This window comes from Neomonachus schauinslandi, chromosome 3 (genome assembly GCF_002201575.2).
Source record: "Neomonachus schauinslandi chromosome 3, ASM220157v2, whole genome shotgun sequence".
Lineage (NCBI taxonomy): Eukaryota > Metazoa > Chordata > Mammalia > Carnivora > Phocidae > Neomonachus > Neomonachus schauinslandi.
The window spans coordinates 166456461-166479835 of NC_058405.1; the positions used below are offsets into that span (position 1 = coordinate 166456461).

At 37.0% G+C, this 23375-nt stretch overlaps 1 protein-coding gene across 23 annotated transcripts in view; it reads left to right on the forward strand.

The window, feature by feature from the left end:
* MAP2 (microtubule associated protein 2) overlaps positions 1-23375 on the forward strand; it is a 75439-nt gene that overhangs the window by 35353 nt on the left and 16711 nt on the right. For 4 of the 23 annotated variants that reach the window (XM_044913711.1, XM_044913714.1, XM_021702822.1 and 1 more), the window contains 6 exons: positions 1683-5420; positions 5618-5824; positions 5997-6131; positions 8997-9058; positions 14935-15082; positions 19329-19669. In XM_044913711.1, coding sequence (XP_044769646.1) covers positions 1683-5420; positions 5618-5824; positions 5997-6131; positions 8997-9058; positions 14935-15082; positions 19329-19669 — 4631 coding nt within the window. Of the gene's footprint in view, positions 1-1682; positions 5421-5617; positions 5825-5996; positions 6132-8996; positions 9059-13788; positions 13960-14934; positions 15083-19328; positions 19670-23375 lie in introns of all 23 variants that reach the window. The other 19 variants (XM_044913727.1, XM_044913728.1, XM_044913724.1 and 16 more) reach the window with 10 other exon arrangements.

Genomic DNA, 23375 nt, shown 5'->3' on the forward strand with positions numbered 1-23375 from the left:
TCCAATGCTATTCCATGGCTTGGTCTTCTCATGATCCCGAGACTGATGTTGTAGGTTTAATGAGCAGAGTGTGGCTTGCACAGTTGCTGTGTGGCAGCTAGGTTTTCCACTGCTGCAGCTGATTCTTGGTTTTACTTTGCCATGATACAATATGCTTTGCAGCCAGGCTGACGATGCTGTGTGAGCTTTTTGTCCGCCCGCCCCGCCCCCCATCTCCAAGTGTTTGCCAGCCACATTGCTAATACATGTATATTTTTATTTTTATTTTTGGGACAGCGATTCATATGCTTTTCTTTCAAACCGTAGAGTTGGATTTTGGCACATAGAGGCTTAAATGGTAGAATTGTTTTTGTTTGCAACCGCAGTGTGCTATATTTTTTATGCTTCTATGAATACTGGTTTGGTTTCCTTAAAGGCTCCTGCCGATGCTTCTCATATCATTTCCTCTCCATGGCAGCCAACGTCTTTGACCATCACCATATCTCTTGAGTTTTCATTCATCTAACCTCTATTAGAAGTTCATAAAGTATTTCTTTTCTATTGTTACAACAGGACACACAAGTACATAAGGTATTGATGATCCATACACTTGCTCTTCGAGCGATGACTGAATTTTATTATTTTTCCCCAAATCTTTTCCAGATAGTTACATTTAGCCCTAATGACCACAATGAAATACCTGTGACCTTAGAACACAAGTGAGACTCTGAAACCTTTCCGGTTGGTGAACAAACGAAAATAAAGAAAGAGCCATTTAATGTCTGTGAAGCATCTCTAAAGCCACTACTTAGTGCCTCACTGTCTGTCAGATTCCAGGGAATGAGGTCATGACCAGGGAGAGAAAGATATGATAATAATTGGCTCTTTTTAAAATTTTTATTCACATGACATCCCAGTATTTTTTTTTAAGATTTTATTTATTTATTTGACATCCCAGGATTAATAATATAATTCAGATTTTCTTAACATCTGTCATAAGGTTAACTAATGATTAGGAATTAAAAATTTTGAATTTGTGATAGAAACCACCTTGTCGTATCATTTAAAGTTAATAGCAAATATTTATTTATATTCCTGAAATATAATCTCAGAAGACGCCTTAAAAATTATGTCAGTAACTTCTTAATGTTCAAAAACTTGGTACTGGCATTTATAAATCAATTAACTTGATTTTAACATAATACTTATTATGAATGAATTGCCCTTCCGCCCATGGCCTGCCAGTTCATTTTTAAATGAGAACACAAATGAAAAAGTTCAGTAGACATTCATCCGTTTTTCATATTTAGCCCTTAATGTATTTTTGTACCCTAATATTACTGACTTATTCAATATTCTTTAATTTATCATTTTTGTCTGCAAAAGGCACATGAAATTTTCTACTACAATACACATTACATGGTATTTAGGAGAGCCCAAACAAAGGAGAAAAGAGTATTCAAAATACACAATTCCTGTATGCATTAATTCGCAATGGGAGTCCCTTTCCGCAGTAGTACAAATATATCTCAGTCCTGACATTTTCATATTGATTTTTAAATGGGTAGCATGCTTGCATGTTCCATAGTTTTGTTTTGTTTTCTTACCCTACTATTCATTTGTCATTTCAAAATATAATTTTAAGCTTACTGCCTGAAAGCACTTGCCTATTATTTGTTTAAAAATCAACCCAATTACTTCAGGTTTACTTCCAGCCTTGAAGATGGAGTTCCATGATCAACAGGACTTGACTCCCTCTCCAGCTGAGCCATTAGACAAGAAGGACAAGGAGTCAGAGAAACAAAGTAAGCCTGGTGAAGACCTTAAACATGCTGCCTTAGTTTCTCAGCCTGAGACAACTAAAATTTCCCCTGACAAAAAGGACATGCAAGGCCCAGAGGAAGAAAAAGCACCTCCCACTCTGTTTGGGCATACTCTTGGTGCCGGGCTAGAAGACATGAAACAGAAGATAGAACCAAGCCCCGTGGTGCCTGGTATTGGCCTCTCTGCAGAGCCCCCAGCTCCAAAAGAGCAAAAGGACTGGTTCATCGAAATGCCAACGGAAGCCAAAAAGGATGAGTGGAGTTTAGCTGCTCCCATCTCGCCTGGCCCTCTAACCCCCATGAAGGGAAAAGATGTCCTTGAGGATATCCCCAAATGGGAGGGCAAACAGTTTGATTCTCCCATGCCCAGTCCCTTTCAGGCTGGCAGCTTCACTCTTCCTTTAGATGTCATGAAGAATGAAATAGTTGCAGAAGCATCGCCCTTTGCCCCTGCCCTATTACAACCAGATGACAAAAAATCTCTGGAAGAAACCAGTGGCCCAGCAACTGCCAAAGATAGTTTTAAAGCTGAAGAGCCCCATGAGGATAAACCTGACAAAATGGCAGAAGCGCCAGCCCCAGAGGCATTCACCTTACCCAAAGATGCCCACATTCCGACCGTGGAAGAATGTGTCCCAGAGAAAGTTTTGGGAGAGGAGAAAGGGGCAATAAAGCAAGAGAGTGCACAGAAAAAAGAGCAGGAAGTGACACTTACTGAAAAGGAACCACCACTAAAGCTTGAAGAAAAGACAACCATTTCTGACAAAGAAGCCGTGCCAAAAGAGAGTGAGCCCCTGAAACTGACAGATGGAGAAACAGGCATAATTCAGCCCTGCATGGAACACACCCTCTCAAAAGAAGAGCAGAAAGTCCAAGAGCCTACCACAGAGCCATTAAAACAGGACTCATTCCCTGTCAGTGTGGAACAAGCAGTGACAGACTCAGCTGTGACCTCTAAGACGCTGGAGAAAGTCATGACCGAACCAGTGGCAGTAAGTGAAAAGAGTGCAGTCCAGGACCTTTTTGAAGAAAAAGTTGCAGACAAAGATATTAAGATGGAAGGGGTTGGGCCTGCAACATCAGCGGAGCTTGACATGCCGTTTTACGAAGATAAGTCAGGAATGTCCAAGTATTTTGAAACATCCGCCTTGAAAGAAGAAGTGACAAAAAGCATCCAGCCAGGCAGTGATTACTATGAACTCAGTGACACCAGAGAAAGTGTCCAAGAGTCTTTTGATACCCTATCTCCCGTGTATAAAAATGGAGACAAGGGACTTGAGGCGGGTAAAGAACCCCAGCCCAGTGCTCCAGCACAAGAAACAGGGTACAGCACTCTTGCACAGAGTTATCCGTCTGATTTACCTGAAGAACCTAGTTCTCCTCAAGAAAGAATGTTTACTATTGACCCAAAAGTGTATGGGGAGAAGCGGGATCTCCACAGTAAGAATAAGGATGACTTGACGCTAAGCAGGAGTTTAGGACTTGGTGGGAGGTCTGCAATAGAACAGCGAAGCATGTCAATCAATTTGCCCATGTCTTGCCTGGATTCCATAGCCCTTGGATTTAACTTTGGTCGGGGACATGATCTCTCTCCTCTGGCTTCTGATATTCTAACCAACACTAGTGGAAGTATGGATGAAGGGGATGATTACCTTCCAGCCACAACACCTGCACTGGAGAAAGCCCCCTCTTTCCCAGTAGAAAGCAAAGAGGAAGACCAGACAGAGGGAGGAAAAGCTGCCGGAGAGGAAAGTACTCAAGTCGAGACCTCGTGTGAGTCACCTTTCTTAGCCAAAGATTACTACAAAAATGGTACTGTCATGGCCCCTGACCTGCCGGAAATGCTAGATCTGGCAGGCACAAGGTCAAGATTAGCTTCCGTGGGTGCAGATGCTGAGGTTGCCAGGAGGAAGTCAGTCCCATCAGAGACTGTGGTCGAGGAGAGTAGTACCGGCTTGCCCCCTGTCACCGATGAAAACCACGTCATTGTTAAAACAGACAGTCAGCTTGAGGACCTGGGTTACTGTGTGTTCAATAAATACACAGTCCCACTCCCATCACCCGTTCAAGACAGTGAGAATTTGTCAGGGGAGAGTGGTTCCTTTTATGAAGGCACAGAAGATAAAATGCGAAGAGATCTAGCCACAGACCTGTCCTTGATTGAAGTAAAATTGGCAGCTGCCGGCAGAGTCAAAGATGAGTTCGGTGCTGAGAAAGAAGTACCCCCGCATACCTCTGGTGACAAATCGGGACTGGGTAGGGAGTTTGATCAGGAGAGGAAAGCTAATGATAAGCTGGATACTGTTCTGGAAAAGAGTGAAGAACATGTTGATGCAAAAGAACACGCCAAGGCAACAGAAGAGGCCAGTGATGAAGTTGAAACATTTGGCTTAGGAGTAACCTACGAGCACATTCCCACCAAAGAACTGACCATTTCAAAAGACACATCACCTCCCATGGCCGAGAAAGCTGAGAAAGGTCTTAGTTCAGTGCCAGAAGTAGCTGAGGTCGAACCATCCAAAAAAGCTGAACCAGAACTGGATTTTGTTGCAATGAAAGCTGACCAGGGTCAACTAGATGTGAAAATCAGTGACTTTGGACAGATGGCCACAGGGCTGGCAGTAGATGCTGGAAAGGCAACAGAGCTTAAGCTCGAGGCTACTCAAGATCTCCCCCCCTCATCTGGAGCGCCTCAGGAGGAAGACGCGTTTATGAGTGTTGAGGCTGGCCACATGAAAGAAGGCACTAAAGTCAGTGAGACGGAAATCAAGGAGAAGGTGGCCAAGCCTGACTTGGTGCACCAGGAGGCTGTAGACAAGGAAGAGTCCTACGAGTCCAGTGGTGAGCATGAGAGCCTCACCATGGAGTCCTTGAAAGCCGATGAGGGCAAGAAGGAAACATCCCCAGAATCCTCTCTAATTCAAGATGAGATTGCCATCAAATTGTCAGTGGAAATACCTTGTGCACCTGCTGTCTTGGAGGCTGATTTAGTCCCAGATGAGAGAGCTGATGTCCAGATGGAATTTATTCAGCAGCCGAAAGAAGAAAGCAAAGAAACCCCAGATATCTCTGTCACGCCCTCCGACGTCACAGAGCCATTGCCTGAAGCCACCAGGGCTGAACCGGCAGAGGCTCAGAGTGAGGAAGAAGAGATAGAAGCCCGGGGAGAATATGATAAACTGCTCTTCCGCTCCGACACCCTTCAGATTACCGACCTGGGCGTCCCAGGTGTCAGGGAGGAATTTGTGGAGACCTGCCCTGGTGAGCACAAAGGAGTGATCGAGTCTGTTGTGACCATCGAGGATGACTTTATCACTGTGGTGCAAACCACAACAGATGAAGGGGAGTCAGGTTCCCACAGCGTGCGTTTTGCAGCCCTGGAGCAGCCTGAGGTGGAGAGGAGATCGTCCCCCCACGCTGAAGAAGAGCTCGAAGTAGAAGAGGCAGCCGAAGCCCAGGCGGAACCCAAGGATGGCTCCCCGGAGGCTCCCGCTTCCCCTGAGAGAGAAGAGGTTGCACTCTCAGAATATAAGACGGAAACCTATGACGATTACAAAGACGAGACCACCATTGATGACTCCATCATGGATGCTGACAGCCTCTGGGTGGACACTCAAGGTGTGCATTATTTTTTTTTTAATTTTCCACTTCCAAATAAAATCCAATAACCTAATGGATTTCTTTTTCGTTTTAAACTTGGTTAAATGTCCCTTTATCTCTATTTTGCATTTTGTTAAATATATGAAGGATTTTGTACATTTGTTACTAATGTTTTCATTGTTGTTGTTGTTGTCATGGTTTGCTTTGATCCGCAGATGATGATAGGAGCATCATGACAGAACAGTTAGAAACTATTCCTAAAGAGGAGAAAGCTGAAAAGGAAGCTCGGAGACCATCTCTTGAGAAACATAGAAAAGAAAAGCCTTTTAAAACCGGGAGAGGCAGAATTTCCACTCCTGAAAGAAAAATAGCTAAAAAGGAACCTAGCACAGTCTCCAGAGATGAAGTGAGAAGGAAAAAAGGTTCATTTCACAATAACTTCTTTAAAAATGTTTTTGAATTCATTATTACTCTTTCGTAGAAGAAACTTCCTAACAGTGGTAACTAATTATTTATGAAATTTCGTTCGGTTTTGCTCCAACTGTTTATTTTCTCCTGATGGTATGCTTTTTTTTGTGTTTTCTTTATTCGTAGCAGTTTATAAGAAGGCTGAACTTGCTAAAAAAACAGAAGTTCAGGCCCACTCTCCCTCCAGGAAATTCATTTTAAAACCTGCTATCAAATATACTAGACCAACTCATCTCTCCTGTGTTAAGCGGAAAACCACAGGTGACTCTTCAGTTCTGCAATGTGGCTGGCAAACATAGACATGTCTTTTTTTTTTATCTCATTCCTGTAGCGGCTTCTTCATTTTGTTTTTCTTCCGAGAATCTTAGCAGTCATGAACAGTTTCGCTATTAAGTGTCTTGTATCATTCTTTTTTTGTTTCCCCTCCCTGCAGAAGAGGTCATGACCATCTGTTTCTTTGTCATGCTCAGACTTAGCAGTGATTTTATCTTGGCATTGTGTAGTGTCACGTTCTGGGGATTCCTCTTTTCATTCTGTGTGTTTGGTTAGACAATGACGATGAATATAACCGTGGTATGCATTCTCATGATTTTGCTTATCTCTCTCATGCTTAAACCCATACTATATTTGTCCTATTTTCTACGTGGTTTCTGCCACATCTGTTACTGATGTTAATGAATTTGCCAAGAATGGGTAGTGATTTCAAGATTGAAAATGAAAAGCAGATCTGGGGTAAAATTGTGATTGCAAAATTACTTTGCTTCAGATGAAAGAAAAAAAAAAAAGGAAAAGAAATTGCCTGCTCATCCCATCAGATTTTATTCCTCGTATCCAAAATTAGCAAGGCTTTCAATTCACTGTACTACATCTCTTCACTGACACTTTGTCACTGGGATTTTCTTAAATGTGTTGGATTCAAACTGCTAATTTTTCTATGTAATTTAGAAATCAGAATTCCTGGATAAAACGCCTTCATTTCTTATAACTTAGGTGTATTCCTATGTTGCTACCTTCTTATTTTTCTGTCTTCTTCAAATATACTTGTTTTTAACTCCTTAAAAAAGCAGTGAAATGAAGGAGCAAAACTTATTACAAATCACAATAAAAGCTCATACAAATATCTATAATGCAAACTCTATTCATGTTAAATGTATAATTATCCTAGGATAATCTTAATTTGCAATATATTTTATTTTAGCATTTATTAGTTAGCACACTTGTAGGCTACAAAATTAGGTATCAGATTGCTAAGTCAGAAAGGAATATTTACCTTTACATTGTATACTAGAAGTGCCTTTAGATAGGGGTAAAAAAAAAAAAGGTGCCTTTATATAAACCTTCTGATGGCTTTAATGATTAAGAGCAGCATTAACCTTTGTGAGAAAAAGAAAATCAAGGTAATTGATGGTTTTATGATAGTCAATAAAATTCTAAGTATTTTGTATCTGTGTTCTTCATATGGGAATCATCTCATGAGCTTTCCTCCAAGAACTAATCTTTAAGGCAGTATTTGAAACTGGAAGGCTCATAAATTATATAGAAACCTTGATGATAAAAGTTCAGGCTGAAGAATGTTTCTCAGTTAGAAATTAATATGACATCTCCAACTCTTATATCACATCTTAATTCATTTGCATTAAACTCGGAATTTTACTTCTAGTTAGAAAAATGTGTGGACAGGCAGACTCTCTTGGTTTGGGCATAAAAATCCTATATCATGTATAAGAGGATGAAAAATATATCAGGATTATGGAATTTTGGAGGAAACATCAAATGGTTTGGTGAAGTGCCTGACATGTCATTGGTATTCAATTTGCCACACTGATAGTGAATTGCCTTTTCAACTCATTCATTAAAGAAAATTTAAGATCTTTGGACTAATTAAGATCTTCCCTTAATCTGTTCAAATATTAAGATACTCAAGCAGAAAGCATATATCAAACATGGATGTCATTGGCTTGAAGCAAACTCTATGTCACAGAAATTTAAGAAATATTACAGAAATATTAGGAAAGCATCATTTGCACTGCTTCTTTTTAAAAAAATCATTCCAGAATCTGTGAATAATCTTACTAGCCAGTCCTAAGTAGCATATAGCATTCTGTAGACAGTTATACTTGTGTTAGAGCTGCATGCGACATAAGAAACCTTTTTGAAACTGATTCAGAGTGCTTATAAGCAGAAGCTTTCTCCCCCCCCCCCCTCCGGCGTTTTCTCTCTTCTGAAAGAAAATTAAGGAGGAGGTAACTCCGCAAGCTTGTGCCTTTCATTTTCTAAGCACAATTTTTAAATAGGGATGGTTTTCCCAAAACACAAAGGATTGTTTTCAATCATAAGAGATATTCAAGTCAAGTCAGGTAAGTCATCAATAGAAAATGTGCTGGGGATAGTGGGGTTTAAAACTGAAGCCAGAGGTACAAAACAGCAACAAGAAAAACAACAGTAACAGATGTGGTAATAATTTCATACAGGAAGTGCATGTGTAGAACACGTTCTGTATTACTGAACTTAAAATTCCTCTCGTGTTTTCTTTCTTTGACAAGCTATTTTTCTTCTCATGTGGTGCATTTCACGTCAAACAAGTGTGTCATTCCTATTGTGAAATGAAGGGGTGCAGAGGGAAAGGGGTTGGCTGATCATGATAGTTTGGAATATGAAATTTAGAAATATCTGTATGTATGCCATTGGCTACAAAAAGAGGGCTTGGGAATCTCCCTGAACACTCTTTAATGTCGTGCCAACCCTAGAAACCAATCACTTCCCCCTTTTCTTAAATTCTACAGCATTGGATGGTTGTTCTGTGACTTTCATGCTAAAGGATCTATGCTCGTGGAGTAACAGTATTTAAAGGTACCTTGGTAACCAATAGGAAATTATTTGGTGTGCTTACCTATGCTTTGGTAAACACTGGTTATGTTAATTAGCACACACTATAGTGGGAGCCACTTGCTAGAATGTTCTTACTCAGGTTTCTTCGGTTACTGAATTCGAATCTCAAAATAAGCCAAGTTTTGCTTTGCATTCGTCTGTTGACACAATTGAGTGTCGAAAAGATATTGAAAAATGCATTTGTGTGGTTGTTAAGCCACTAAGTTTGGGGTTGTTTGTATCTTCTTTTTTTGACAGCAACAGGTGGTGAATCAACTCAGGCTTCCAGTGTATTTAAACAGGCAAAGGACAAAGTCTCTGTGAGTAAAATAATTTTTTCCTTGCTCTTCACTTGAAGTTCCTTTTGGTATTGGTGGCAATGTCTCAATAACTTTAGATATAAGTTAGACTTCAGATGTTTACTCTTAAATGTCATTTTAAATTATTCACTCACCCAAAATGATTCTTGGTAGCATTCGGGCATGTCTCAATGTCTTCTGGAATGACATGTGATAGCAGTTGGTGAGGGCAGAGCTGGGATGAAGGCTGCCTTTTTTCTTTTTAGTAAAATGGAAACAAACAGCATGATAATCTGGCAAAAATAGGGGAGCTCAATTTATTTACTTTTCACAGAATCGAGATAAATCATTATAATCAACATTAAACTGTGTTTGATAATACATTTCATTATTGTTACTACAAAATAAGAATATGAGAAAATTAAACAATGTGGGTGAGCAAATACAAGTAAAAATGTATCATAATCCCTTTACCTAAAGGAAACTACAGTTACCATTTTGATGTAAAATCTTTATTTTTTTCTACTCAATTATAGCTGTAATAACTTAAATGGAAACACTGCATCAGTTTTTTAATTAAACAGTAAACAGATTTCCTGTCATTAAACATTCTTGTACATCACTTTAATGACTACACTGCATTCTGTTTTATTTATTTATAGTGATATACTTGATCAATCCCCTATTATTTGACTTTTAAACTATTTTTATTGCCATATTAACAATATTACTGTAGAAATCTTTTTGGCTTAATCTCTGGATGCATCCATATGCTTTTCCTTAGGATAATTTCCTAGTAGTGAAACTACTGTTTTAAGAAGAAAGTCCACATTTAAAGTTTTTGCTACACATTGTCAAGTTGTCCTCCAGAAAGGTTCTACTGACTTACATGTCCCCCCAGCTGTTATAAGAGTACCCATGTTCATTCTTAGTACTAGATATTCCTATGCTTTTTCTATATTTGCCAAGTTATGGAGATAAAATGTTTTAATTTGGTTGCATTAATGATACTTAACTTCTTCATGTATATAAATCATTCATATTTCTTTTTTTAATTTTACTTTTTATTTGATTAACCATTATTTTTTAAGCTTCCAAAAGACCAGAGCCAATGTGAAGTATTTTACTCCTTTCTGATTGAAAGAAAAAAAAATTAAAAGACTGCTAAGAGTGGTGCCTGGCTGGCTCAGTTGGATCAATTCTTGAACTCGGGGTCGTGAGTTTGAGCCCCACGTTGGGAATAGAGATTACTTCAAAATAAAATCTGTTAAAAAAAAAGGACTACTAAAAAATTCCTAAAATTACAACAAATAGCTTGAATGATGTTAACTAGTAGTGCATCACAATGTTCTGGGGTTTAGACGTCATATAATATGTAAATCACAACTCTTTGTTTAGCCTTCTAAAAACTAGTAAGATTTTAATGCCAGTGGTGCAGCCACTCTGGGAAACAGTATGGAGTTTCCTCGAGAAGTCGAAAATAGAGCTACCCTACGACCCGACAATTGCACTACTGGCTATCTACCCCAAAGATACAAATGTAGGGATCCGAAGGGGCACCTGCACCCCAATGTTTATAGCAGCATTGTCCACAATAGCCAAACTATGGAAAGAGCCCAGATGTCCATCGATAGATGAATGGAGAAAGAAGATGTGGTATATATATATACAATGGAATATTATGCAGCCATCAAATAATGAAATCTTGCCATTTGCAACGATGTGGATGGAACTAAAGGGTATTAGACTAAGTGAAATAAGTCAATTAGAGAAAAACAAATATATGATTTCACTCATATGTGGAATTTAAGAAACAAAACAGAGGAGCATAGGGGAAAGGAAGGAAAAATAAAACAAGACAAAATCAGAGAGGGAGACAAACCATAAGAGACTCTTAAAAATAGGAAATAAACTGAGGGTTGCTGGAGGGGAAAGAGGTGGGGGAATGGGGTAACTGGGTGATAGACATCAAGGAGGGCATGTGATGTAATGAGCACTAGGTGTTATATAAGACCAATGAATCACTGAACTCTACCTCTGAAACTAATAATATACTATATGTTAATTGAATTTAAATTAAAAAAAAATAAAAGGATTGAGAAAAATAAATAAAAACTAGCATGATTTTAGACTTCCATTTTTTGTGAAAAATAGAAATTCATTTCCAATGACAGCCAAACTTTTTATATCATTTTGAACCTAAGGGACTTCATGTGAATTTTAAAAATTGATTTTTATATAATGTTTTCAGACATATTCCTGAATTATATGGAAGCAATAGAATCCATGTATTGCTTTGGTAAATACCAGGCTTGAGAATACTGTAACTTCAAGATTTCTATCTCTTTACCTTTTATTTCTGATGGGGAACCAGTGAGTTGTGGTGGTTAAGGGCAGGGCTATGAAGCAGACCAGGTCCAGGTCTTGAACATTTATTAGCTATACGATCTTTTTCTCCCTATGTCTTAATTTTCCAAAAATAAAGGGAGGGATAAAAATTCCTGTATCCTAAGTTAGTTGTGAAAACTAAATATGGTTAATTATAAAACCATCTAGTGCCTAGAGCATAGTATTTATTCAATAAACGGTGATAGTTGTTGTTGTTATTATTTGAAAGGTAGAAGTCTTTAGGAGCAGATATAGAAAGTAAGTCAGCTTCCCCCCATTAAAAAAAGCATTTTTAAATGGACATTGTTCAGAAAATCTTTTTTTTGAACTTTTAATTTTCTGGCTTTTAATTCCAGTTAGTTAACATACCGTGTAATATTAGGTTCAGGTGTACAATATAGTGATCCTACACTTCTATCCAACACCCAGTGCTCATCATGACAAGGGTACTTCTTAATCCCCATCACCTATTTAACCCATCCCCCCCCACCTCCCCTCTGGTAAACATCAGTTTGTTCTCTATAGTTAAGAGTCGGCTTCTTGTTTCTCTCTCTCTCTCTCTCTCTCCCTCTCCTTTTCTCTCCCTTTTGTTCATTTGTTTTGCTTGTTTGTTTGAAAAATATTTAGGAAATTTTCAAGTCTCTTGGTCTTCAAGTAACTCAGTGTGAATTGGTGTATAACACCAACACTGAGGAAAGAAACCATATACATCTTCTGACACAAAGCTAATGTTTTTTTCCTTATAAATGCCCATCTCACCTTTCTGAAGAAGAGAGATTAGGCCACCAGTCTTTCTAACTTCTTCTCATTTAACAATTTTTTCTCCCCTCATAACCTCATCTTCTCCCTAAAAAATTTCCTAAAACCCCAAGACCAACTCTTACTTACCCGTGACTTTCAGTACATCCATCAGAACAATTCTTTCTGATTTTTCAATTGATCTTTGTTGTGAACCTGACCTATAATCATTCATTTCATTTGTTGTGTATTTGTTTTGTTTTGTTTTCATTTTGAGCCAGTTGTCTCTCTTAATTTGAGGTAATCCAATTATTCCATTTTTCTCTTTCCTGTATTACTTTTGAAATTTGCTATTCTGTGGGTAGCATCAATCAGAAAAGAAGGACTTGGGTCGACCCAGGCACACTGCCCACTCAAGATGCTGGGTCTATAAAACAAGAAGTGATACGTGCAGTCTGTTATTGTGTCTGCCCCGGTTAAAGTGCCTATGGAGCTTAAAACTTGAGATAAAGCTGTCAGTTTCAACTTCCATTTTTGTAACAGCTAAATCATATTAATTATTGAAGACAAAATCTCCTTGGCTTCATCATACCTTTCCTATTTTTAACGAAGTCCCCCATGAGACGTGTGGCATGCCAGCATAAGCTTCCTCCAAAAGCCGTACATCCAACCCACTGATTTTCTCTTGCCAAATATCTCTCCGGGGACTATCGACACCAGGAAATTAAGCCCTGTGGTTTAAAGAGATTGTGGGCAATCTCTTTAATGCTAACTTTCATTTTTAGAATTTATAACACATTGGGGCACCTGGGTGGCTCAGTTGGTTAAGCGACTGCCTTCGGCTCAGGTCATGATCCCGGAGTCCCGGGATCGAGTCCCGCATCGGGCTCCCTGCTCGGCAGGGAGTCTGCTTCTCCCTCTGACCCTCCTCCCTCTCACGCTCTCTGTCTCTCATTCTCTCTCTCTCAAATAAATAAATAAAATCTTTAAAAAAAAAAAGAATTTATAACACATTATACAAATTGTGGTCTACGTATAACAATGGTATTAATTCTATAGTATAACTTGGCCCCCAGTAGGCATTTTACTCATAAAATGAACTAATTTTATATAAAATCTGTAATTTTCTGATGAAGTCAATGTAGATATATGAAAATACATTTTCTCAACTTTAAGAAAGTATTTTCCATTATGAGGACTTAAATATGCCTTGTTCTAAAGTTCTTGAAATGTGATCAAGATATTGATTATAAATACACCTTCAAGGTTCTATTTATTAAAGGAACAATTCCAACTGACTCTCAAGACATTTTCCAAATACGGTATCATTGGGAGACTTATGGATTAACCAGACCTTATATGTAGAACTCATGAAGAATATTTTTATCTATATTGTCATATATGAGTGCTCTTAAGTGAGTTCCAGTTAAAAATGAGTTGCTCAATGAAAATCTCTTGTTCTCACATTAAATATACATTTCTATCATTGATTATAACCATTTATCATGTGGTCTTATTAAAAGTAGGCGTTTAATTTCTTGTATGTTTATACCTTTTTTTTTATTTTCCTTTGACTTCATAGTTTGGTTTATTTTGTGATTTTGTTTGTTTTCTTTCATGGCTAGAGTTCTACCTTGTCAAAGATTCCTGCCTTACAGGGTAGCTCAAAGTCCCCAAGATGCAGCTCTGCTTGCCCTAGTACGTCTCAAAGGGCTTCATTTTCTGACAGGTTTTCAATACAGCCCACCTCAGCAGGCTCCACAGACCGTTTGCCATACTCAGAATCAGGGAACAAGGTAAGGCAGCAGGTCAACCGGAGGTTCAGAAAAGAATATAATTTCGGAGGTTATAAGACACGATTCAGTAAATATATAAAAAACAAAGACTAAACTCTAAAATATTTGACATGTAAATGATAGACCCTCTTAAACACAAATAAAAGTCTCAATAGTTATTAATAGTTAACCAGTAAAAAAAAGTCTCTAGGTAGACTGTTCCTTATTAATTTATTACTTATTTATTTGGTATCTTGTAAAATTTCAAATACAAACCAATAAAGTAAAATGTACTATATAAAATATTACACATAATATATATAATAAATATATGTTACTCACAGTATATAATAATATATAATATTGTATCATCTAAGAATGGCAAATTATATGTAATATAATACACCATTTGGACTCAATCAGACACATCAGGATTTAATACTGCCTCTGCTACCTATCAACTCGGTGATCTTGAAAAAATCACATAAACTGATTCAACCTGTTTCTTTGGCTATAAAATGCAGATAGTATTTTGTGGCAAGAATTAAATCATAAATGGATGTAAAGTACTTAGAATTCTAGTCGCATAAATGCACAATATATGGTAGTGGTCATTGTTAACTGGTGTGCATGCAATGCCCCTTGGCAACCCTTTCTGATTAATAAGTTATCATGCTCATGAAAACTTTTTTAGTAAAATTATTAATTCACTGGAGATTACTTGAGTAAATTCATTTTACCCATGTTATTATTTAGAACTTGAATTTCATGGTCAATTATTAGCACTAACTCCAGAATTATACATTTTTATAAAACTTCTAGGCAAATATGAACTCTTTCTAAGTTTCAAAGTAGAAATGCTTATAAATATATGAAATTCAGTAGTGTGTATTAAAAGAACTTCACCTATCAGCACAGGAGGAAAAATAGAGCAATGTAAATCACTTTGTATAATTGAAGATGCATAAGAACCCAATGTGTTTTTTCCCCAATCAGGATGGAGTAACCAAGAGCCCAGAAAAGCGCTCTTCTCTGCCCAGACCCTCCTCCATTCTCCCTCCTCGTCGAGGTGTATCAGGAGACAGAGATGAGAATTCCTTCTCTCTCAACAGTTCCATCTCCTCTTCAGCACGGCGGACTACCAGTAGGTTTATTTTCATTTGGCTTCCTTTTTAATCCTTTAAGTGGCAAAGAGCTTATTATGTGTCTATATTTTACATCTTCCAAGGAAAACATACACTGAAAACAAATTATATTTCCTCTAAGAATCAGAAAATCCAGACTGTTCATGGATTCAAAACAGCTGTGTGAGTTAAAATGATTGTTGTGGAAAATGAGTACCTATAAAGAAGTAATTAAGAGAGAAAAGCAATAGTCAGGAATTTTAAAAAATATATATCTGTATAAGCTTAACCCTTCTTAGGAATCCAAGTCCTAAAATCTAACTGGAAAGCCATTTATCAAAACCTAGGATTCTGCTCAATTTGTTAAGAATTTGAATTCCAATGAGGGTGTAAACATAACATGTTTAGTGCAATAGTTTCAGTTTCTTTTGATTGATGGCCCATAATGAACTGGTTGGCAGTTATCACAGTTTAAATAAAAAATATAAAAAAGTTCCAATCATTACCCACTCAGGTGTTGTGTTACTACCAAGATTATCTAGTTAAAGCATGGATTCAAATTATTTTCATAAATATGTTTCTATTACAACAAAAATAGCTACTACCATTTACTGAGCACATATAGATGGTAAAATCCTAAGACACATTTTTCACTCAATTTAATTAACAATGCTGCTGGTTAGGTATTAATAACCTCATTGAATCTACTGATGAGAAAAAAGAGGGTAACTTGTCCAATGCTATTAAGATAGAAAGTGGTTGAATTTGGTTTTCAGCCCACTGATAACTTCATGACCTTAATGTCTTCTTTATATTTATTTGGAAGAAATAGTACTAGAAAACTGCTACATAGAATCGCTTGGAGAGTATCATCTCTGTCATTTAAAATCCATTAAAAATGGTGGAAATTGCTACTCTATCACATTATAGTTGATTTTACTCCTTATTTTAAAAATATTTAACAATAATTGACCCACTTCAAATGTCACTATTTTGTATGACACTTAAAGCATATTTTTGCCTGGAATGAAAGTGTTTATTATAGTTAGAGCAGTTGTGACCTACACACCACTTAGTTTCATGAAATATTAACATTCTTTGAAATATGTGCCAGGAATACTTTAAAAATCACTAAACTCTTTCTTAACAAAAATAAAGTATTCAAATGAACTAGCAAAGAAGGCATTTAAGATACAGTAATCTCTTGAGAAAAGACTTTAACTTTGGAATTGGGCATCATCAATATAGAAGCTGTTCAGATAAATCAAAGGCACCAAGTGCTTCCCAAAAGTATACTTTGAATTATGCTTCTATCTGTGGTTATGGAAGCAAAATGGCACTTCATCCATAAATCCACATCTTCAAACCACTGTGCTCTGCCTTTTAAAGTGCACCTGTATATAAATTGTTCTTATTTCTAAACCAATTCTAAAATTGTTTTTATTTCTAAACCTATTCTATTTTGACTTTCTAACTTACATTCATAAGCATAACGCATTTTATTATTTGGTAATGAACATAATTCCTACTCTGATAATCTCAGGACATAGGGTTTATTTTCTCTCTATAAAGCAATAGCTAAAAAACATAAGGACAACTAGAAGAGCAAGCAATATGCCTCCTCCGTTCACCCATCATCTCTGTAACTGCACATAGCCATGTCCTGGCACTTTGTACAGCTACTGAGAAAAGCTGAAAGAAACAAAGCTATGCAGTTAGCCCAAGTAGAGAGAAAGGCATTGTCATTGAGGAGTTGACAAGATTAATAAGAACCTACAGCTTAATAAAGTCATTCTTAAATATATATTTTTCATAAATATTTTTTAAATTGTTTTAGTAATTCAGATTTAACTCAATTTCAGAACAAATAGGAAATGCTCAAATTTGTCATTTTGATGACAAGAATATAATTTATTACACTAAAAATTGGTTGTATCTATTGAACAGTGGTGTTAGGGCTTAATACTTTTGGTTTTTCTTCATTCTCCAGATATAACACAAAACCTTCATTCCTTAGTTTTCTGAAGTTTAAAGCCATTTTCTACGAGTATAGAAATGACTCTTACTTTAAAAAAAAATGTTATTTCTTTTAGTGAAACTTGTTATGCACATGCAGAATATTGCTTCAGCTTAGTCTCCGTGAAGTAAAAAACACCTCAACACACTGATAAATTCTGAATCCAATTTGTACTGTTAAAAAAGAATGTTGAACTCCTACTGTATTCAGGTCCCATGAAAGGCATCAGTGCTAGGTACAGTGGCAAATGACAGAGAGAAGATCCTGCTCCCAAAAAGACCTGAGCTATTCAAAGGTGATGAAGTCATAGAGAAAACATTTGAGGAAGAATTGAAGTTTCTGGGAAGAGATTTTTCTGAAGGACACAGTGACTGACTCGAACATCAAAAACTCGGTCCAAAAACAAATTTTGTACCAAGGAAGCCACAAAGAGCCACGCTGGATGTGGCTGTATCATCCTGATCTTGAAATGTCCTTTTTGTGGAAAGCAATAAAAATCAAAGAATGAACTCTAATTTATCACATAGTCTTCTTATATCCAATTTCATATTGTCAGTTGAGGAGTCTACCTATCGTTTGCCCTTATGTTAAAAAAAAACCAAAAGGACACAGGACAACTTTCACTTGATACGTAAAAACTGTTCACTGAAAGAAGTAAAATGATCCTGTTTCTTCAGGAGACTGAACCCAGACCAATGGGTAAATAGATATTGCCTGTAGATTATAATTATCTACGAAGCTCTTTTGAGCTCACCCCTTGGAATTATTTCAGCAAAGATTAATTATCCCCTTTCTCAGAAAGAACTTCCCACACTGATGACCAGTTGTATTAGATGACTCAATGACAGTTCATTGATTTAAAAGTTAATGAGTTATACCTTTATCCTCTACAAAATTTCTAGAAGATTTATTGGTTTTACAAAGTATACATACTTAGTAATAAAAAATAAAATTCATGCCCTTCCTATAAAACACCAAAAAAAGTGAAGAAATTTGAATAATAAATGTAAACCATGTAAATAAGTATTCTATTATTAAAATCAATGTGTTATTTTAAGCAAAAAGATTTTTAGAGCTAAGAAACTAAATATCATATCTGGCTTAAAATTTAGTATCATCTGGGTAAATGAGCCTCAATGTCCTCATTCTTAAATTAGGAATAATAAGAGCTGTCTCTAACTACTGTGTTTGTTTGGTCATCAGATGTTTGCTATTCACAAAAGTGCTTTGTAATCTGTAAGGTGATACAGTCTCATCTATAGCATTATGCTTTCAAAAAAGCATTTGAAATGGCATTCAAACACACAGTTAAAAAGTTAATACAAAAAAAAACATGGCATAGGAAAATGGGAGGAAAAAGTTAAATAATAAAATGACCCTAAAGTCAAGTTGAGGCAAAGAAATGCATCCCAAAATGGCCTGTATAATTAACAGTGGGGGGCCGGGGCGGTTGGGGGTGGGGGAGTATTGATTTGATTCCAAACCGCAAACTAGTAATGAAAGTGTAAGAGAAAACAATCAGGTATAAGATTCACTGCGACTATGTTGTTAAAACATCCTATTTTTCTAAGAAGAGAAATAGATATTTTTTGGTATTAAGAGCTGAGACAAATTTCCATATAAAGGAAATACATGATACTGTAGAACAATGTCTGACATAACTGCATAGCTTTTAGTAAACACATTTGCAACTCACAGCATTCCTCAATATAAGCTGAAGGAGTAACGTTGAAGCACAATTCAATAAACGACTTTGTACACAGGCCAAAATTATTGCTATCGGTACACAGTTTTATGTTGTATGTCTACCTGAATCTTGGAATGAACTTACTGCACAAAAGAGCAAGTGATCCACACATCATTCAAGGAAATCTTTAGTAAATACTAACCCACATAGAACATGAAGCGCAGGCTCTTCTACCAACTTACGGCAGATCCTCATGCCTTAACGACCCCACAATTATAAAAAACTTCTGATGCCTTCATAATGAGAAGTAAGAAGAATAAATCAAGAAAACCCAAATTCTTTCTTTGCACTGATAGCAATGCATGTTCAAAAAAATGTCACCAGCTTGTAAGCCTAAAAAAAGGAACTTTCGCCCTTTTGAGCATTGTTGTAATCCACAAATATTCCAGACTCTTTAGAAAGTTCATGTATTATGAGTTCTAACAACCTGAGGGAAGAGGATGTCTCGAGAATTTTCTGATGCTGTGGTTTTGGTTTGGTTTGGTTTTGTTCGTTTATATAGGGTCAGAGCCAATTCGCAGAGCAGGGAAGAGTGGCACTTCCACACCCACTACCCCTGGATCAACTGCCATCACTCCTGGCACCCCACCAAGCTATTCCTCACGCACCCCAGGCACTCCTGGAACCCCGAGCTACCCCAGGACCCCTCACACGCCAGGAACCCCCAAATCGGCCATCTTGGTGCCCAGCGAGAAGAAAGTTGCCATCATACGTACGCCTCCAAAATCTCCCGCTACTCCCAAGCAACTTCGGCTTATTAACCAACCACTGCCAGACCTGAAGAATGTCAAATCCAAAATCGGATCGACAGACAACATCAAATACCAGCCTAAAGGGGGGCAGGTAAGAATCACATGAACAACATACTTGCTGCCAGAAGTAAAATCCCACTAATGATTAGAATGCCCTCCTCATACTATAAACGAACAGTTCTTACAGTGAAGGGGGATGGAGGTGTTAAAAAGTTACTGGTTATGATTCATTGTCAAGAGTTTGGACCTCATCCGAGATAGCTGGCTTATAAAATATAATGAAAATCGCATGACATGTCCTTTCCTTCTGGTTATTATCCGGTAAAAATTGATTTCACCATACAGGAGAATCTTTCCATTGATTGCCTAGCCAATCTTTTCTGAATGTATCTATTGCCCTGTGGATTTTAACATAAGAGATTAAAATTACATTTCTGATATGAATTTGAGTGTTCTAGTTTAGATCCTGACTGTGACCTCATTTGATGATCTTTTAGTGATTTTGCTTTTATCTCCTTCCTTCTTCAATGATTTCCTATGTCATCTTCTACCATTTCCCCATGTTCACTCCCAAATCAGCATGGTTCACCACATTTCTTCTCTGGCTGCTCATGCTTAAAAACTGCAAAGGGTAAACGTTCATGTTGATAGTAGATAGTTCTGTATAGTTCCAATGAATGAGATTATTGGATTAGAACTTCTCTTTAAGATTAATTGTATTGAAGAGGGTTATTAGTAAAGCTCTACCTATTAACTCTTAACTTCAGCTCCAGTACATTCACATTTTTTTTGCCAACCAGGGGCCTTTGAGTTTTGCCTTGACCTCAACCTTGCTTTTACACTGTGTTTAGATGAAGCAATTAGCCTGGAAGGAGATAATACAAATATCATTTAGTATTTCCTTTGTGATTTTGATCTGCCTATGGAATAGTTTGGCTTTTCTTGTCGCTAAAGAGATAAAACACCCATCCTTGAGAGAAAGAAGAAAGAAGGTAATAATTTCCTTTGTACATTAACAAACTTGTGATGCCCTCTCGACATTCCCAAAAGACTTTCTTTCAACATCAGTGTTCTTTTCTGCCACTCTTTCTTGTCTGCCTTGTATTTTCTGCCACTGATTTTTGGTGTCCCTCTTTCATGCCAAAGAAATTGTATTTTCAGGCAGGGTTAGAAGAAAGATCTTGCCAAAATGTGAAGCTATCAAGGACTCCTACTCACTGCTGAAACAAAAATTCAGCGTTGCTTCTTCCCTTAGCAGCAAACTTACTTGCTGTCTCATTGTGATTCTGTTCAAGAAAGCCCAAGGAGTTACAAAAAATCCACCAAAGGAATTGAGGGAAGCAGAAGGTGGGGTGGTGCTCCATATGCCCTTTGTGGAATGACTATAACATTCGATAATAATAAAGTCATAGACAAATGCTTTTTCATAAAAAGATGTTATTAAAATATGAGCTACACGAAATCTTTTTAAGCAAAACAAAACGTGACATGAATTCTGCCAAATTTGATTCTGTAATTTCATAAATCTCATACTATTCTTGCATTCCTCAGAGTTTTGCACATCCAAGAGAATGAAATATTTGGGGCCTTTTGGAAATATCCAAATGCTCTATTGTTTTATATTTATACATAAATAATAGACTAAGTTAAATAAAATCAATTTAGTGCCAATTTGAAAGTTTATCATTTTAGCTTTTGGTGAGATACCTCTTAAAATGGTGCAACTATTATGTATATTTAAAATCAGTCCTCTTTCTATAAATGTCCTTGTATGCAGTATTTCCATATTTAAATGTGGGGTTTACTGGCTTATATTCCAGAAAATATCGATACTGAAAAGAATGTGTTTCTTCTTAGAATCACAAGGGAATATAATTTATCTCTTAAGATATTTTCTTGAAACTAAAAAGAAAATTGCACTAAGATGGAATAATTATGGATATAATTTGACATGAAAATTCTATAATATATGATCTTATTCCAGTGACTCCTCAAGTTAGAGAGGCATGAAGAATGGTGTTAGCCTCAGCTTTGCCAGAATCACTAAGGTTAAACCAAGCCAAAAAATAGGAATACTTCTTTTTCTTTCTGCTTCTTGTACCGTATCTGTGAATATTTTATGTCTAATTTCAGTTGACTTCTGCTATACTTGGTAATTCATAAAACTGACATAAAGATACCTTATTATTTTGAACTCAACTAAAACTTCCTTAGAGATTGTGGTAATCAATGACTAGTAAAGACATATGACACAAAAATTACTGAACAGAAACAGCCTTAAATTCAGTGTCACTTGAAGAACATCTCTGCTTTCATAAGGCGAGTGTTAAACCTGCTGCAAAATTATCCTAGCTCAGCTGGAGATGACTTGGAAAAAATCCACAACAGTGGAGTTATGAAGTGACTTTTGTTGGAGAACCAGGAGGTATTTCCTCACCAACATAAGAAACAGATGGAAGGAAGATATTTGCCTTCTATTTTGTGACAGATGGGATAATCCATTTAAATTGGAGGGGGAAATGAATTGGGAAATTGAGGTGCACTGCAGTTGAACTGTCTTTGTAGGAAAAATATATCACTTAACACTTTAACATTATCCCCTTAAAAGCCTCAAACACAAGGAATGAGGAGAGATTCTTTTTCTGTACATGTTAAACTGCAGGTTTTGACAAAATTTTTATGTTAAAGCTTCTTAGAAATTATCAAGATGATATGCTAAAGACCCTTGTTCTCTGATTGAGGATCCATAACTCACTCTGTTGGGAAAATTGAAGCTACTGGCATGTCATTCCTAATTATAAATTGGATAATCCTAGGGTGTTGGAATGGACAGTGGTCAACTCAGAATCAATGAAGAGGACAGGACAATAGCAGTACTTTTTGTAGGAGGCAAGTTTTGTAATAGAGATATGCAGTCTGTAGATACTGAGAAAAATAGTCACACAATTCACACAATTCGTATTAATAAATAAGGGAGCAAATTTATAAATGTAACCTTAATTCTTCTACACAGGCTCTATTGTTATAAAATCTGGAGTGGTTAGATTGTATGTAAATCATTTAATTTTAAAAGCTATGTTATTGCTGTTTGTGCAATCATTAAGAATTGGGAGGGGAAATATGTAATAAAAAATATATCTGTCGGGGCGCCTGGGTGGCTCAGTCGTTAAGCGTCTGCCTTCAGCTCAGGTCATGATCCCAGGGTCCTGGGATCGAGTCCCACATCGGGCTCCCTGCTCGGCGGGAAGCCTGCTTCTCCCTCTCCCACTCCCCCTGCTTGTGTTCCTGCTCTCGCTCTCTCTCTTTCTGTCAAATAAATAAATAAATAAATAAAAAAAAAAAAAATATATCTGTCTTGGAAGTTCAACAACTTTCCAAGTTGGGAAGCCTTATTATTTCCCTCAGTTTGAGCATTTATTGCTCTTCTGTATGTATAGGTTGTATGCTCACAGTGATCATCAGTTCTATTGAAGGTCCGATTTTGTATTGGAAGAGAGCCTTAACTTTGTGTCTCAGTTCAGTGAGGCAAATCAATGCATAATGGAATAGATAAAAGAGCTGAAAACATGAGGAGCTTTACAGAAAGCAATAAAGTTAATCTTTTCAGCTGAAACACAAATTCGTTCTACTGGAAAGAACATAACACAATCTTAGATTCACTGTAGATAGTGACCTTGGTTAATTTAACTCAAGGCTCGGGTAAGACTGTCTTAGTAAGTGTATTAATTTAAAACTATTTCAATATAGTTAGCTCCCTATTCTACATTAAATCTCAATCTAAATTTTAGAATAAGTAA